A 16,657-nucleotide genomic window follows, 5' to 3' on the forward strand; every position below is an offset into this window, starting at 1 on the left:
GTATAAAAGCGTAATTATTGACATATTTTCATAAACTAATACATAGTAGCTATATATATATAAAAAATAACCTGTAAGGCAATGAATTTAATAATTTTTCAGATAAATTTCATCATTTATTCAAAAGAGTGAAATAATAATTGTACTCAAGAAGTTGCTGTTCTGAGTACACAGATCAATATTTATAATATAGTTCAAATCGTTCACAATTTTGTTTATATTTAAACGTTGGGACCATATTTGCAAAGTGTATTATTACACTGGTTACACAGATTTTTAGTGCGTTTAATTCACAGCCCGCTGATCGCTTTCCAATCCATTAGTAAGGTATACTCATCTTGTAAACAGTTTATTATATATTATTATATAGATATACAGAAAGATTCGCCAAGCATGCTCACTCCTTTTTTTTTTCAATAATGCAATCATTCAATGTTCGATTTTTAGAGTTCTTGAAATCTTTTGTACTACTGAAGTGTCCTGTAATAATAGAGGTATAAATTTTTGTTTTTTGAATGAAAACCTCTTTTTTCTTCTGTAAATTATTTAACAGATAATTTTTTCTGAAAACGTTCACACGTCAAAATCAAAATTCAAACGATTACTTTTTGAGTTATTTAACTTTATGTGCTTAGGTGTGTGATAATTATTTTGGTTCGGAGCAACTATATAATATTAAACCACCGACGTTTATAAATTGTAACCTAACCTAGATGGCTAGATGTTATAAATCTTTTGGTCTTAAAAGCTCTTTAAATACTGCAATTGTTCTTTATAAAATTTTAAAAACTAATATTAATCTCTTCAATTTTAAGTTTAACATATTAGAACTCCTCTAATCACTATTGTAAATTAATATTAGTATATTATTTTAATCACACGCTATTGTTCTTAGTTGTAAATGTTAGTATTATTAACATAATTTCTTTAATTTTTTTTTCTATTTTAATCTATTATTATTTTATTGTATACTATTTATATTTCTACACTAGTTGTTATACACTATTTTAAGAACTCATCATCTTGAATCTTCAATACAAGCACTAGCTTACAGAAAATGAGCAAACTATTATCTATTAAGGCATTATATTATAATCAATTATAAAATGTGTGTTTGCATTAATAAATAAAATAAATAAACACTAGACTTCAAAAAATAATATGGTCATTGAGTATATATTAAAAATCAGAATTTGAATAAATTAGTTGTTAACGAAAAACATAGGGATATGTAAACACGCTCTATGAATCATAAATATACGCGCATTATAGATATATTGTTTAAGAAGACAGTTTGAATGTAAATAAATTCGTCTCTCGCGCTCTTTAGCCTGCAAATTTTGAAAACGTACCGTGCAGCCAATTGTAATATGAACACGAATAGTATTGTCGTTTGATTCTACACACATCACTACACAATATATTGGTCCGGCTTGAACACGTGAGCCCGTGTAGTAGGTATACTCGTGTGCACGGACATTTTTTTTTTTCAGTCGAATTTCGTCTGCGATTCACAGCACACATATGCACCGCTTTCCACCTTAACGACTCATAAACTTCGGCGTTTACGACCGGGTGACTGTACGCATCGTTATTATTACTATACGTATGGGCAATAGAATACCGTACAAACGGCGTGTATAATGTAATAATATAATATGGTCAACGTATGCTGCAAAATGCTAAAGGATAATAATATGATGTGTATAATATGATATACACGCGCCAGACAACACTGACAAAACGTCTATACGTCGTAACACACGCGCACACCCCGCACATTGTGTCAGGTCTCGAGAGTAGAAAGTGTCCGGGACGCTGTAATAATACATTATATATTTATATTATTTACTTATATTTTACATTATACATAATATAATATATTGTTAACATTTTGAGAATCATTAACGCAAATTTGTATTATGCGAAAACAATAATGATACATCATATTGTTTCGTATAATACACGAGATTAGCTTCGTTGTCCGCGGCGAGGAAACATTTATTATGTAATATTGTGTAGGTAGGTATCTTTTTTATAAAAGTTTGCACTGATATAGAGACGTGTAAAAAACGTATAGGTATTCATATAAAAAACAATAAACAGATATTTGATTTTATACAGGACGTTTGATTTAAAAATTAATTTTTCCAAGACTTATTAGACTGTATTAGACTTATTGTTTTGAATCTAACATTTTTCAGAAATAAAACCAAACCATAAAAATGTTCCTGGTTAGACTTTTAACCCTAAGATATTTCGGTACATATTGTGCCAATTTGGGCACTTAAATCTATAATGAAATATAAAAATCTCACTCGTGCAATACCGATCCATTACTAAATTAATTGTTTATAAATTATTATCATTCAAATGCCTAAAAATGGTGTTTTCGACTTCAGTGTGTTTACAATGTACATGAACTAAATGTGAATAAGTTAAAAAGTGACACAGTTCAAATATTTTTTACCAATATACTTTATATAATTAATATTGTTATATGAATGATGGTAATTGAGATCATTAGAGTTTTATGAATTTCCCCGTATCAGAAATCACACACAGGTCGCTGACCCAACGCAATTTTTAAAAGTTCTTATCAGGAAAGTATAGCTTACATTAAAATATGTTTTCAATAATTAAAATTCGTTAAAAAAAACAACTTTAGCGATTATCACATAAAAAGTAGACATTTTTATTCGAGTAATCCTTTGTAATACTTTTTTAACTTTACTTTACTCCCTTCCCAAACCACCCTTAAAAGCGTATTAAAAAAACTTATTCAACAATTCCTAAACATTGTATAATTAATTACGTTTTGATTTTACAAATTTTCCCTATATTACATATTATGTATACATATAATATGAAAATCTCTGTAACATAATGTTATGCAATTCTGACCACCCTGTATATAATATAAACTACTACGACTGACGAGACGTTCCTATAGTATAGGTAATATTTATTACATTATTACACGAGACTGAACTCAGTGAAAGCATATTATTATAATCATCGGCGAGGCGACAATGGCATTAGCCTTGGATGTACAAATTCATTAAATGTTTGCAGTTATGTAAACTAATTTCCTATTACCTTCGGCTGGTGCGCTGAATTATTATATACGTTACAGTATGCACTATAAAATATAAATTACTATATATACTTTTTTTGGATAGATTCGTGATTTTTTTATCAATATTTTTCCCATTTTCTAATTTCTTCGGATTTTATTAGATGTATATAGCTTTTCATTTTAAAATGGTACAATACACTATGATATTACCCAAATTTGTACTGAAGTTATTTAGTTTTATTATAATGATAAAGTCGTCTATATTACCTACATGGTTACATATATAATATTATATAATGTCCGACATTTTTTATCTGAATAAATCTGCAAATTGTTTTGATTTTCATTAACTCAAGCTTAGCAAATTGTGAAACATTTTTTGTAATATTAGATATACAGTGATACCTCAAAATACTGGACACCCTAGGTCGCTGAAATTTTGTCCACTATTTGGAGGTGTCCGGTATTTAGAGGTAGAAATATAATATTAGAAAAATAAAAAATTGAAATTTTAATTTAAAAATGTATTTATTTATTTAGTTATTTTTACATAATATACAATATATATTATATACATAGGTACATAGTAAATTAAATTTTTTTTTCATTTTAAATATTTTTATGTATTTTTAAAAATACGAAGATAAAAAGATAAAAAAATGTATAATATAAAAATTAAAACTAACATATATTAAAAAAATCAGTTACTTTAGAGTTTAGATTGTTTCGTATTTTGACACGGTCATTTTGTATGTTAATGCATTTTCTAATTCCACAAATTTACAACAAAAATAATTATAATAAACATTTAAAATGCTATAAAAGTGTCTGGTTTTTAGAGGTTTCCTATAGAAAAGTAGTGGAAATGTCCCCGTTCCCCAAAAAATGTCCGCTATGTAGAGGTGTCCGTTAAGGGAGGTTTCACTGTATAAGATATATTTTACTATCATAGACCGTTGGTTTTTAAATATTTTTTTTATACATTTTTATTTTTAATTTCTGTACTATACATTTAACAATATTAAATTTGACTTTTCTTTTACAGATTTTTTGTTCTTAAAATTTACAAAATGTATTAATATGATATAATATATACCAGGGGTGACGAACCTACGGCACGCGTGCCAAAGGTGGCACGTTGATCAAATGTCAATGGCACACAGAAAAAATTGAAATTATTAAAAATTATATTATTTATGAAGTTTTGATTATAACTGTTATAATAAATTCAAAGAAACATATTATATACATTTTAAAAATTATAATTAAAAAAAAAAGGTGTGCTAACTTAATAAAATAATATATAATAAATCACTAATCATTAACTTTATTTTTATCCTTAGAAAATTGAATTTCTTTTGGGCACGTGAAAAATCTTCAAAACCTTGATTGGGAAAATTTGGCACTTGACACCAAAAAGGTTCGCCACCCCTGATATATACTATATCAATCAATCAATCAATCAAATATAAAATGAAGAAAAAGCTATAAAAATCAATTAGACCCGTTTACACTTTTTAATTTCGTATAACATACTTAGCATTTTGTACTATACAAAGTGTGTCGTGTTACACACGATTTTAGCCTCGTAATATTACTGTAATATCTATTGAAGTATCAAAGTAAACACTCTTGTCTATGAATTAGAATGTAAATTGTCCTCTTAATAATTTATAGTAGAAAAGTAGGGTATTCATTTCAAAAACAGAAGTTTGTATTTTTAGAGGACATTTTTTTAGTAGTACAAAAATCTTAAGAATTTGAATAAATGGTATTTAAGCATGCTTGGTGAATAACCCGTATTTATAAATTTTAAAAAACATTACTTTTAAAAATAATATCATATATAAGCTGGAAATGTTGAAATATATGTTGTATGATTCATTTGGGATTAAATTAAAAACTGAAATGAAAATAAGTATATAGTGCTACTTTTCTATTTAACGAAATATTGTTTGATTAATGAAATATTTTTGAGAATCAAATTTATTTATTTCTCTCTCATGAATTTATCTATAATACGATTTTTTTATTTTGTTGTGGCCATTCCTTCGTATTATTGAGGCTTCACTGCTATATTATAATAATTTATATTTGACAACAATTATTTTGCTAAAAGTAAAATTATTTTAAAACGAAAAAGCTATTTTTGTTGTATATAAATTATTTGAGTTAAGAATTGTAAATGTATACTTACCTATAAAACATATTTAATATGTTGTCAATAAAACCATCATTTAAGTGCCTTTAATGAGCATATAATTTGTATGGTCACTTATGATAAAGACGTATATTGGCAGATTGGCTATACCTATCACTGCTATTATATTACAGTTTAAAAGATATATAATCGAAACCAGAATAGAGATCTGTTTTTCGATAATATCATAGAATAGTCAATAGACAGAGCATATTATTATGGTAAAATAGTTGCAATATTTTTTTTTCGACTTTATTATTTACTCAACTAATGTACCACCGTCTACTGTTATATGCGTCGTCTCAGCGACCGTTTTCTATAATGTATATAGCTGACATAGTGTAGCGCGTGGCGTGTGTATACTTATTTAATACGTGTGTAAACTATATGCAGACGTTGTAAAAATATGTTCCGCCGGGTTTTTAAAATTCACTCGAGTAGCCAAACAACGTATTCTCTTATTTGCGAACATTTCAAATTATTTTGAATCCAAGGACTTTTTGTATTTGAATGCACACCGTCGTATGTCTATGTTATTGGTAACCTATACGTAATGCATTAGAGAAACATGCTATACATATTGCAATAAGTCTGCAGGTACAACTGATGAATAATATTGTTCGGAAAGATAATAATACTATAATATAATACATTTATATATTATACGGTTAACAAGCAGTGGTTTATTGAGAATAAGGCTATACTACGGTGTATACTCACTTTTTAGTTTTTTTTCAGCGTATAAACAGCTACCTACTCGCTAAATTTACAATGACTTCATATACTTAATAGCATATTATTGCAAAGCGTTTTATAACTTTTTGAAATATCCAATTCTCAATTTTGTGGATATAATAGTACTACGCACCTACTTGCAGTGGCGTAGTCAAGAGAGGAGGATAAAGGGGATATAGCCGCCACCCCCCTAATGGCCGTATTTTTATATTGTTTTGAAATATTTAAATTTAAATATGGAAATTGGAATAATTGGATTACAAATTTTAGTTATTAAAAATAGTAAATATACTGTAACGGCAAATCAACGTTAATATGTTATCAGTATTTTTGTTTTGTTGATGTTTTTGATTTTCAATAACTCAAGTTAAAAGTATTTAGCCCCCCTATAAAAAAATCCTAGCTACGCCTCTGTCTACTTGTAAGTTATAGTTATAGTATGATGTCAGATGATTAAACAAAAATATTTTGAGCACCAATTACCAAACTCAAGTTGAGAATCTATATAGCCTCGATAATTCCTATTAATTTTCACCAATTTAAAAAATATTTATTGTTATATATGTTAAATTTATGATTACCAAAAACAATGTATAAATATTTTGTTGGACATTTTTAGCGTCAAATAATTTAAATTAGTATTGTATAATTCATGTGTAATAAATAAATGTAAGTGGTATCACGTACATTTTTTATGAATTTTTAGGAAAAGTATTTCATGCAATATCCAAAAACGCTTTTTTATAGTACAAATTACGAACTATGCTTCTACTGAATATGAACAATAAGGGCTAAGCGAAAACATTTTTTTTTTCTAATAAGTTTTTTAGCAGTGTTTTACTTACACAAAAAGACGCGTTACACCTACGGTTTTGTTTTAGCAATACAATATTGTTTAGATTATTATACATAAACAAGAATATATACACGGGATGTTTTAGGGACATTTTAAGTCATATTTACTTGATAAACCCTTTAAATATATATATTGTATGTACATATTTGTTTTTTTTTAATACATATTCTGCAGTCTATCTGCATATTATAGTAAAAAAGATAACAAGTTGTAGCTAGTGCACCATACTATATTATGTATTATAAGTTGCGTATGTTTTCAGAACTATAAAAACACACGTTTAAATAAAAAAAAACACACACACCAAATACCTACCCTTATAGGGTAGTTTTACAATACGCTTGTATAATATTTACAACATTTTTTTCATTTGAACTATACTAAAAATGTTTATAGTTGGTTATACAGTCTCAAATTCAAATAAAGGGTCCGCATTATGTATTCTTATTATTAAAATCGTAGCGTAAGGTACTAAAAATCGGGAAAAAAATGAAAATACACTCACCCTCGTCACCGGAAACGCGTAAACAGAAAAAGTGTCGAAGAATTGTAGGAAAAATATATAAGCAAGTATAAAAAAAAACCGAAAAAAACTTTTTTCCCATGCTCTGACCGTCTGAGTTATGGGTACCGATAAAAATATATAAGGATGAAGGTAAAAAAATAAAAGTGAAATAAAGGGAAAACGATCGATATTGTATCTACTTGGTAATACGATATATGCATCCGACGAGTGTTCAGACAAAATCCATTGTTGTCTGTTTAGAATAAAAAAATAATAATGTAAACAAGAAAAAAATGTGGAAAGAACAATATGGATTTTTTTTTTTGGCCAGTTTTCGGGAAGCATATTTTAAGTATATGACTATTGTGGGACATCAGGAAGTATAATATTTGCAAAGGCACCTTTGGTTATTTAAATAAATGAAAATAAAAAAATAAAAACCGATGAATGTGTGTTTATAATAAATATAATTATAGCGCAGAGCAGGTCGTCAAGGGGATTCGAAACGGAAAAAACACCTGCTTTCGATTTCATGTTAAAAAAAAATCGAATAGATGTGTTAAAGGTGATGTAGGTGGTTCATTGCCGAACGCTGTATTCACTAGGCGTGTGTACAATATGTATATTATACAGTCATTTGAAAATGCGACGTTATTTCCAGAAATATATATATATATATATATACATTCACGATTCACTCAAAATTCAAGTTCTAAGAAATTATACAAGCCCGCGACTGCCATGCGTAAAACATAATCATTCTTTGTATTTTTTTTTTTGTCTATTTTTTGTGTCCTCGTCACGTACTGTACTTAGGTAGGTTATCTATAATTATCACGCTATAACACACCAATAAATTTCGGTCAAAAAGTCGAAAACAGTCGAATAAAATCTATGGACACTAATCATTCGAATGCCGTACAAATAATCATTGTACAAAACAAAAACTATTATCAATGTATTACATGAGATTAAATTCAAAATAGGTACCTAAATAGTATATATTTATTATAATCGCCTTGTAACTATAAAATATAAACACAAATCTATAGGTAGGTATTGTCTATTTTAATATTATAATAGTAATGTAATGTAATAATAAAAATCAACAAAAATGATTGATATTTATTTTGTATATATGGTGATATATTTAACCTAAATAAATAAAAAAAATGACCATTTGAATGAAAAAAAAAAATTATGATATTTCAAAATCATTGTACAATTTCCAATCACCGTATTTATGTGAATTTAATTATTACAATAACCAAAATTCGAATAAGGAAAAGGAAAAGATTGGGGTGAGCACGCTCCAGTGAATCGGGGTGCACATATCGTATAATATTATGACCGCTATATTATGGGTACATAGTACCGACGTACTATGTACCTCCTATACTTTAAACCACGAGTTTATATTTTGTTGTAAAATGCGATAATTCGACGTGAAAAATGTATTATTCAATGACACGAGATAACAATATAATAACACAATATTAGTATTACAGTGTATAATGGTAAAAAGCATTGGAAAAATATAACAGTGACGTCAACCGCGGGTCACACAGGTCCGTCGCGCGATCGCCTATCTCGTGTATACCTATATATTATGGGCTACGTACTGCAGTACGATAATAATATTATTATTGTGTATTATTTGAGCGCAGTTCGCACAGTGTCACAGTGATGTTGGCTGAGGTTTATTTTCGTTTGTTCTCTATCCAATCTGATGTGAAAATAGGGCGCAGTAAAATATAATATCTTCAGACGCTAACCACCCGCGCGCGTTCACTGTTCGTGTCGTTTATCGTGTACAAGTATAACAATATGCGCACATCATATTAATATTATTATGTAGTTAAAAACTCGTGTCCGTATAATAAATAATTCAACAGAATTCCATAAAATACACCACCCCCCCCACCCCGCAAATATTTTTACCGGGGAAATGCCAATCGCGTTTAAACAAAAGAGAACAGCATATTAAATAGCATCGCTAAACAATGACGTAAAAAAAAAAAATAATAATAATAACAAAAAACAATTTCGACGGTCTGACGAACACAATAATTTAATACACTTTCGTTTTTACAATCAATACTTGGTCGTCGTATAAATAAAATAATACGTACCCGCGTTATAGACGCGTTTCTCTATTAATAATTTAATGAAATAAGATAGTTTTGTATGGGAAATATAGAGCTAAGGGAGGTTCCTATATACATTAACAAATTATTACTGGCGCCGTCTAATATGTCTACATGACAGGCATGGCGAACCTATGACACGCGTGCCAAAGATGGCATGTAGGCCAAATTTTAACGGTGTATTTTATTTAATTATTTAGAGTTACATTTGATGTAAAAAAAAAAAATAGTGAAAACAATTCTTTATTTAAAAAAAAAATAAAGTTATCAATTATACAAGTTCGGAACTCACTGCTTTCACATAAAATATTTTTTACTTTGAAAAAAGTGGCTCATTCCAAATAACTTAAATATTCGTGTAAAATATTAATAATACGATTATATTCGATAAAGTTTAAAAGCTTTTAATCAAATTGGATGAAGCTAATGCTTCTTGTGTTTCAGTGTTTCATAAAAAAAACCAATTAAGATTAACAAAATACACAACTGATATTAAAAAACCATAGCACTTATTTTACTAAGACAATCATCGCAGTAAGAAAATATTGTGTATAGATCCTTATACTATTTATGAATTTAATATATTACCATGACGTGCATTTTTTTTTTAAACTGATCACAAAAATAATTTGGTAGGTACATCATACTCAATTTGAAAAACATTCTTCACCAATGGGTCTATGACGTTCAAATTGAACTTAACAGTTGATAGTCGACGGCGATTAATAACCAATAAATAATAATAATTAATAATCATAAATGTTCAGTCGTATTGTGTTAACCATTCCGTTGTGTCACGAATGAATTTTTAATTTTTACATAATTGAAATTTTTGCGTACAATTTTAGTTGTTAGAAAAAATATGAAAGTCAAAATATCTTTCCACATGGTTAGTTACATGACCAATGGTTAAGGAATTCGGGGAATATATATTTTTTTATTTTTTTTAACGTTTTATAAAGTTATTACAAGATCCGAACTCTAATGATGACACGTAATTGTTATCGAACAATAATAATAATAATAACATAAAATAAAAACAAAAAACATGGCATCCGGCAGATAACGTTGTTGCTGTGGTTGATTATTTACTGATTGGCGAATAGCTGAGGCTAGATCGGCGTTTTCGCGTACGTTTTAGCTGCGGTTCATTTAGACGGGTGTATATCTAAATACCTACATCAATTATTAAATTCAAATATAATTATTATTTCAGACGGTTATATTGTTCCATTCAAGAGCATTACCCTTGAGAGAACACTTCGCGGTAAGCTCGTTTTCCATGATATTCGCATATACGTTATATGACGGTATTATAATATTATGTTAAACAAACGAACCAGCGAAAATAATCGCAAAGACGGCTAAACAAATGCACATATCATAATGATATAAAAGCGCATGTATAATTATAATGTGTACTCGCATAATAATATACATTTTATACAAATTGTACATGCAATATCTATATAATATACGCACACGCCAATGAACTGAAATTATTATAATAATTATAGTGATCGCATAACTTATATAGATACGTAGTGTGGGTATTTTTTATTTATAAATACAGCGAAATTAGAGGTTCCAGGTTCGTCATGACAAATGATATGCATCATTAAACGACACGGACTCTCATATTTTAGTCTCTTTGAAATTGGTGATAAACTGATAAGTAAAAATTAACTTTTATTCTTGGAGATTTAACGTGGTTTTCTAAACGATGTACAAAAATTAAGTTTTAACTTTTTATAAAGTATTATCTATTATTAATATTATATTATATATTTGTTTTTATTTCAGCACGTCAATTTTAATGTGTACGAAGGGTGAAAAGCTTTATACTATAAGTACGCGTCAAAAGAATTAACAACACGCCTATCAGTCTTCAATAATATTTTATTTTTTTTATACATTTTCGTTTAATAAAATAATATAATAGACGATACAGTACTTCAATTTTAATTTCTGCGTAGTTAAAATGAGACAATGTATGAATATAACCATAGAAATTGCATAATAATTCATAATATTTGCTATTAAATTTATTAGCTGTCGAAAACATAAATATCCATATAGATTATATAACTCATAGATATTGCAAATGAAAACTTAATTAAATTAAAGTGCAACACTATTTTGGAACTGGCTTGTGGAAAGCATTCTATTCGTATTATCGTATACGATTATTTTTAATAGATAGCTTATTCTTTGTTTTCCGTATCACGTAGTAGAATCTAAATCCATTATTTCGTCACAAAATAAAAACTTTTAATATAATTAATTTATCAACAAAATGAAAATTAAATAGGTAATAATTTTAAATTGTTTGACAACGGAAAATAATACATTTACCTATGTGTAATATAATGTAGTTTTGCTTTTTCGCATGTAATACGATATTTCAGAATTTCGAGTAATTGAAAAGGATGTCCGGGGCGAGCAACATCGAGTAGGATACTTAGAAACTGAAAGCGGAGGAGCGCAAATATTTTTTAGCACAATAAAATACACTTTTAAGGTTTTTTTTTTTTTTTTACAATTCAATTGAAAGCGAAATCAATGGAGGGCGGAACAGTATTACTGAACGTTCGTGTTCGATTTCACTAGAAATACCATATGCTCGAGTTGCAGTGGGACTCGTAAAAATATCATAAAACCTTGTACCTATATAGTATTATTTTTTTTACGTGAATACCCTCTTGTATACCACAGGACACAGCTGATCAGTTATATGCACCACAATACAACGCAATACCAGGTACACTGGAATTCATACTAAATACGAGATACCTTAGCAAAATATTTTATGTAGATAAAAAAAAAAATTATTAAAATTTGATTTATATAATTATCGTTTTTGTATTATAACAATATAAACATTTCTATGTATTATATTTGTATCAAATGTATTAATTTGAACAAAAAGATTATTTTTAAGGATTCATTTATTTATACATATATATTTAAAGCAAATTTTTAGAGTTTATACTGTATTATAGTTAACGTATATAACACATATAATATATTACACTATTTTACTATGATATAATTTCAAGATGGTTCAACATTTATTTAATTTATATACTTAATGAGTATACGTGTAAATAAATTAGTATTTAAATTTCCATTTTTAGGGAAAGAAATTCATCGCAAGTAATTCAAAACTAAAACGCAATACAATTTCAATGAATCGCTTTTGAGATTTTTCAAACTATTACGACTTGAATAAGGTATTTTTATGCGGTTAACCTTTTACTAGAATATCCATTTATTTTTAAAATAAAAACCTGTTGAGTTTTAAAATTAATCGGTGTACCTGCATAATAATAATATATTGTGCATATATTATTATTGTGAATCTGTATATACTATATAAATATTGAGTAACGCTACCGCTGGTGAGATAAAATATAGTTCTGATAAAGAATATCCTAGTATTTAAATATGTCAAATATATTAATATATCAATTCCATGAGCATATACGTTATTGATGGTTTGAAAAAAACACAAATTAATTATCACGCAAAGTATTAAACCTCAATCAAACCATATCTTACAGCACATAGTAGCCACACTACTGCAGATGTCTATTAGTAATTTGTACGACTTCCTAGTTCTGATATTTAGGTACCTACTGTGAAAGATTCTTTTAACAATATAAACAGTAAACACTTTTATTATCTCAATAACTATTAACATTTTTAAAAATATTTCTTGCACATATCTTGTAAAATAACGCTTTTGAAAAAAAAAATCGTTACCTATTTTACTATTTGTATCTTGGTTTTTATTTTTTTATTGATATTTTTACATTTTTAACGAAAAAATACATTTATATTTTTTTATTCCAAAGCAGACATTAATTACAATAATAATTCACAACTAGCAGCATTTCAGCAACTTACAAATGGATGGTATAAATAAAAATTTGAAATTTGAAATTCGAAAATCCTCATTCCTCAACCTACCTTGAAAAATTGGTTTTTAATCTTCAACGAATTTTTTAAAAACGAAATTAATAATTTTACAAAATATTACGAACAGGTTACAAACAAAGACTGAAGAAAAAATTGGAAAAGCCAATTTGTAGGTGCTGGGGTAGTATATTTAAATTTTATCTCATTAAAATGATCGTTTAAAAAGGTTTTGACTTTATTCGGAATTAACTTTCTGTAGCCATATGTTTTCAGAACTCAAATTCTTACCCACAAAGACATATTATTGTGCAAATCCATGGTTTTTGAAATAAGAGTGCATACATTGTATGCGTAATTAATAAAGTATCGATCGGTCTTAATATTATTGAAACACCTGTTAATTTTTGTCAATCTGACTATAAAGTCACGTGTTTACTTCGAATATCTTTTTAGTAAGATTCTCGTTAAATTTTAATGACTTTGTAGTTACTGAAAATCCAAATTTTATTACTAATAATAATTGTTGCTATTGCTATGAACATATAGTTGTATAGGTTATTATGTTATAACTTATATTAGAATTATTGTACAACCTATTAAATCATAATATTATATACACATGACTATACTAATACTAAGATTCGTGTACATTATAAATTGTAACCAATTTATTAGGTATACCAACCATTTCAGTAATCACGTGTTATTGATACATCGATTTAGACAGGAAGGGCAATACAATTTTCTATGTACAAATAATGTTATAATAATAGGTTGTAATAATTATGATTATTACGATACACGATAATCGTAGGCAATAAATCCATTAGTCGTTTGTAATTTTAAAAACATTTATTTGTCAGAAGTCGCTACTTATTGGCTGTAGGTAAAAGGCATTTTCTTATTGAAAATATTACTTATTAAATCCCTTAATTCGTTGTTTTGCTGTTGCTCAACTTCAAGCCGTTTTTCCAGCGATATTTTGTGAATGTTTTCAGAATCGTAGCTGGTTAATATGTTCAACAAGTCTTTCTTTTCCTTTTGGAGTTGCGCAACACTATTTTCGGCGATCTTTGTGCGCCTCTTATTTTCGGCCAACTCCATTCTAAGCGCAGTCATCTTGCTGTCGTAGGTTAAAAACGAACTTTTCTTTAATGCTTCATTTAGTTTACTGTCCAATACGATGCCGAACTTTTCAAAATACTGCTTGGACGAGGCCACGAGTTCTAATCCGATTAGTTCAGAATCATCGCCTGCTATTTTTAACATCGAATCGACATGAACTATTACGTCCTCGAGAGTTTTACATTTTTGTTTATCTATTAGCTGTTTCAAACATTGGTAGTAAGCGTTGTTAATACTGACCACGGAAACAACATTTTGCCAGAAACGTCTAACCATACACAAAAAAATAAAAATAAAAATAATTTTGTTGTTTTATTTATTTTGATTTTATCTAACTCGGGCGTTCCAATTTTGAAATCAAAGTCTTTAGATTTCGACACAATGTGTTTTTCTACCTGCAGTGGTTTTTGATTATTCACTATGTGGGCAGTAAAAACATTATACACATGATTTTTCACCTAAAACATATCGATTTAATTTTTTAAAACAATAGCTATAGAGTATAGGTATAATAATAACAACAAATGTTACCTATTCTTATATTGTTTAAACTAATTATATTTATTGTGAATTGTAAATATATATATAATATGTTATAATACTCATAATGTTCTAGTTTACTTTGAAATTACACGTATTTTAATAAAATGTAATTTTTATGAATCTAATAAATAAGAATTAAGTTAATGCTAACAATAAAGGTGAATCGATTCAATATAATAACTTGTTATTATAATATTTAAATAATCATATTATAATATGTTATATATATATATGTTGTATTATAACCGTATCATCCAATAAATAAATAGCGTCATATTATAATCTCACAACATTTTCGACGTTTTCCATCTGCTTCGTGTCACCCTTCATTTGTGTACAATCGTTGTCTGATGCACCTACATTTTTACAAGCATTGGCAAACGATTTCTGTTTGGTGTTGAAATCATTAACTTGAGAATTTAGTAAGTTTTCTTGAAACGACCTATGTTTGTCGATCAAAGCTTTTACGTTTGAACGTACTTCAGTAGGTTTCTGGATTTCGCGCTCATGAACCGTGTTGAAACTTTTGTAAGATGCGAACGAATGGTCGGACGTATTTAGTATGGGAGATGACAGTTCAATGCATGGCAACGATTTTGTACCTTCGATTGTTGTATTAGGTTCAGGTTCTAACATGGTTATAATTGTACGCGTCGATGCCACTAGATGGTTAATTATGTATTGTTTTATTTTTATTTTTTTATATATATACTCGCAAGTCGTATACCTAATTTACCTATGACTAAATGTATTTTTGTAAATTACAATAATAAAAATAAAACATATTCGAGTGAAATAAAATGTCTAAATTTACAATTTTCCGTGCATTTTATAACATATTATACGTATACTGAAGTATGTTGTCAACAAACTCGCGATTGTGTCGCGTAGCATAATGACGAATTATTAACAATCTAGCCAGCTGCTACTCGTAGACGATTTTCGTTAATTCCCAATATTACTCAATATCGAAAGACCTCTTTCCATTTACTTGTCCAACTTTGCCATATTTATACTAATAAAACTATGCAACAATTATACGAATTGCAACGAAAAGGTTTGTTTTACCAATCAGGTTTTACCGATTGGGATTATAACGGTGCTATGTATATTAACATGTTCTGCATAAAAAAACAGTGTTTTATGTACCTGTCCTACACCTAGATAATAACAAGTATATAGATGTGCATAATAATATACAGGGTGATTCACTAACCATGTTCATCCCCATTTTTCTTTTGATAATAGATTTATACTAATTCTGATTCTTACAATATTTTCGAATACTATAAATTTTTGTATTATTTTAAAAGTGTCCTGTGACAATACAAATTTCGGATTTTAAAATGAGAATATCTCTTTTTTACAGTAAATTGCAAAGTGGACAATGTTCTTGAAAATGTATATATATATCAAACTAGGAATTTGAACGAGTAGTTTTAAGTTATTAAAATGTTTACATATAGTAATAGATAATAGTCCTTACAAATAGTTTTACAAAAATATAAAATAGATATGATTTTTGATTTAGTTTTTATTACCTATT

General features: G+C 27.8%; 1 protein-coding gene across 1 annotated transcript; it reads right to left on the bottom strand.

Annotated features, from left to right (window-relative positions):
- Positions 1-14,316: 14,316 nt before the first annotated feature.
- LOC132925130 (uncharacterized) lies at positions 14,317-15,747 on the bottom strand. Its single transcript, XM_060989551.1, has 3 exons — positions 15,400-15,747; positions 14,905-15,026; positions 14,317-14,836 (listed from the first exon to the last, which is right to left on the bottom strand). The coding sequence occupies exons 1-3, from the start codon at positions 15,745-15,747 to the stop codon at positions 14,317-14,319; spliced, it is 990 nt and encodes a 329-aa protein (XP_060845534.1).
- Positions 15,748-16,657: the final 910 nt, after the last annotated feature.

Source organism: Rhopalosiphum padi, chromosome 3 (assembly GCF_020882245.1).
Source record: "Rhopalosiphum padi isolate XX-2018 chromosome 3, ASM2088224v1, whole genome shotgun sequence".
Taxonomy (NCBI): domain Eukaryota; kingdom Metazoa; phylum Arthropoda; class Insecta; order Hemiptera; family Aphididae; genus Rhopalosiphum; species Rhopalosiphum padi.

What these genes read in the sequence shown, in the direction of transcription:
- LOC132925130 (XM_060989551.1), bottom strand. Translation starts at nt 15,747, where the DNA reads ATGTTAGAACCTGAACCTAATACAACAATCGAAGGTACAAAATCGTTG. An exon ending in TGGAAAACGTCGAAAATGTT is followed by an intron (nt 15,027 to 15,399) that starts GTGAGATTATAA and finishes GATATGTTTTAG; the next exon opens with GTGAAAAATCATGTGTATAA. An exon ending in TTCAAAATTGGAACGCCCGA is followed by an intron (nt 14,837 to 14,904) that starts GTTAGATAAAAT and finishes GTGTATGGTTAG; the next exon opens with ACGTTTCTGGCAAAATGTTG.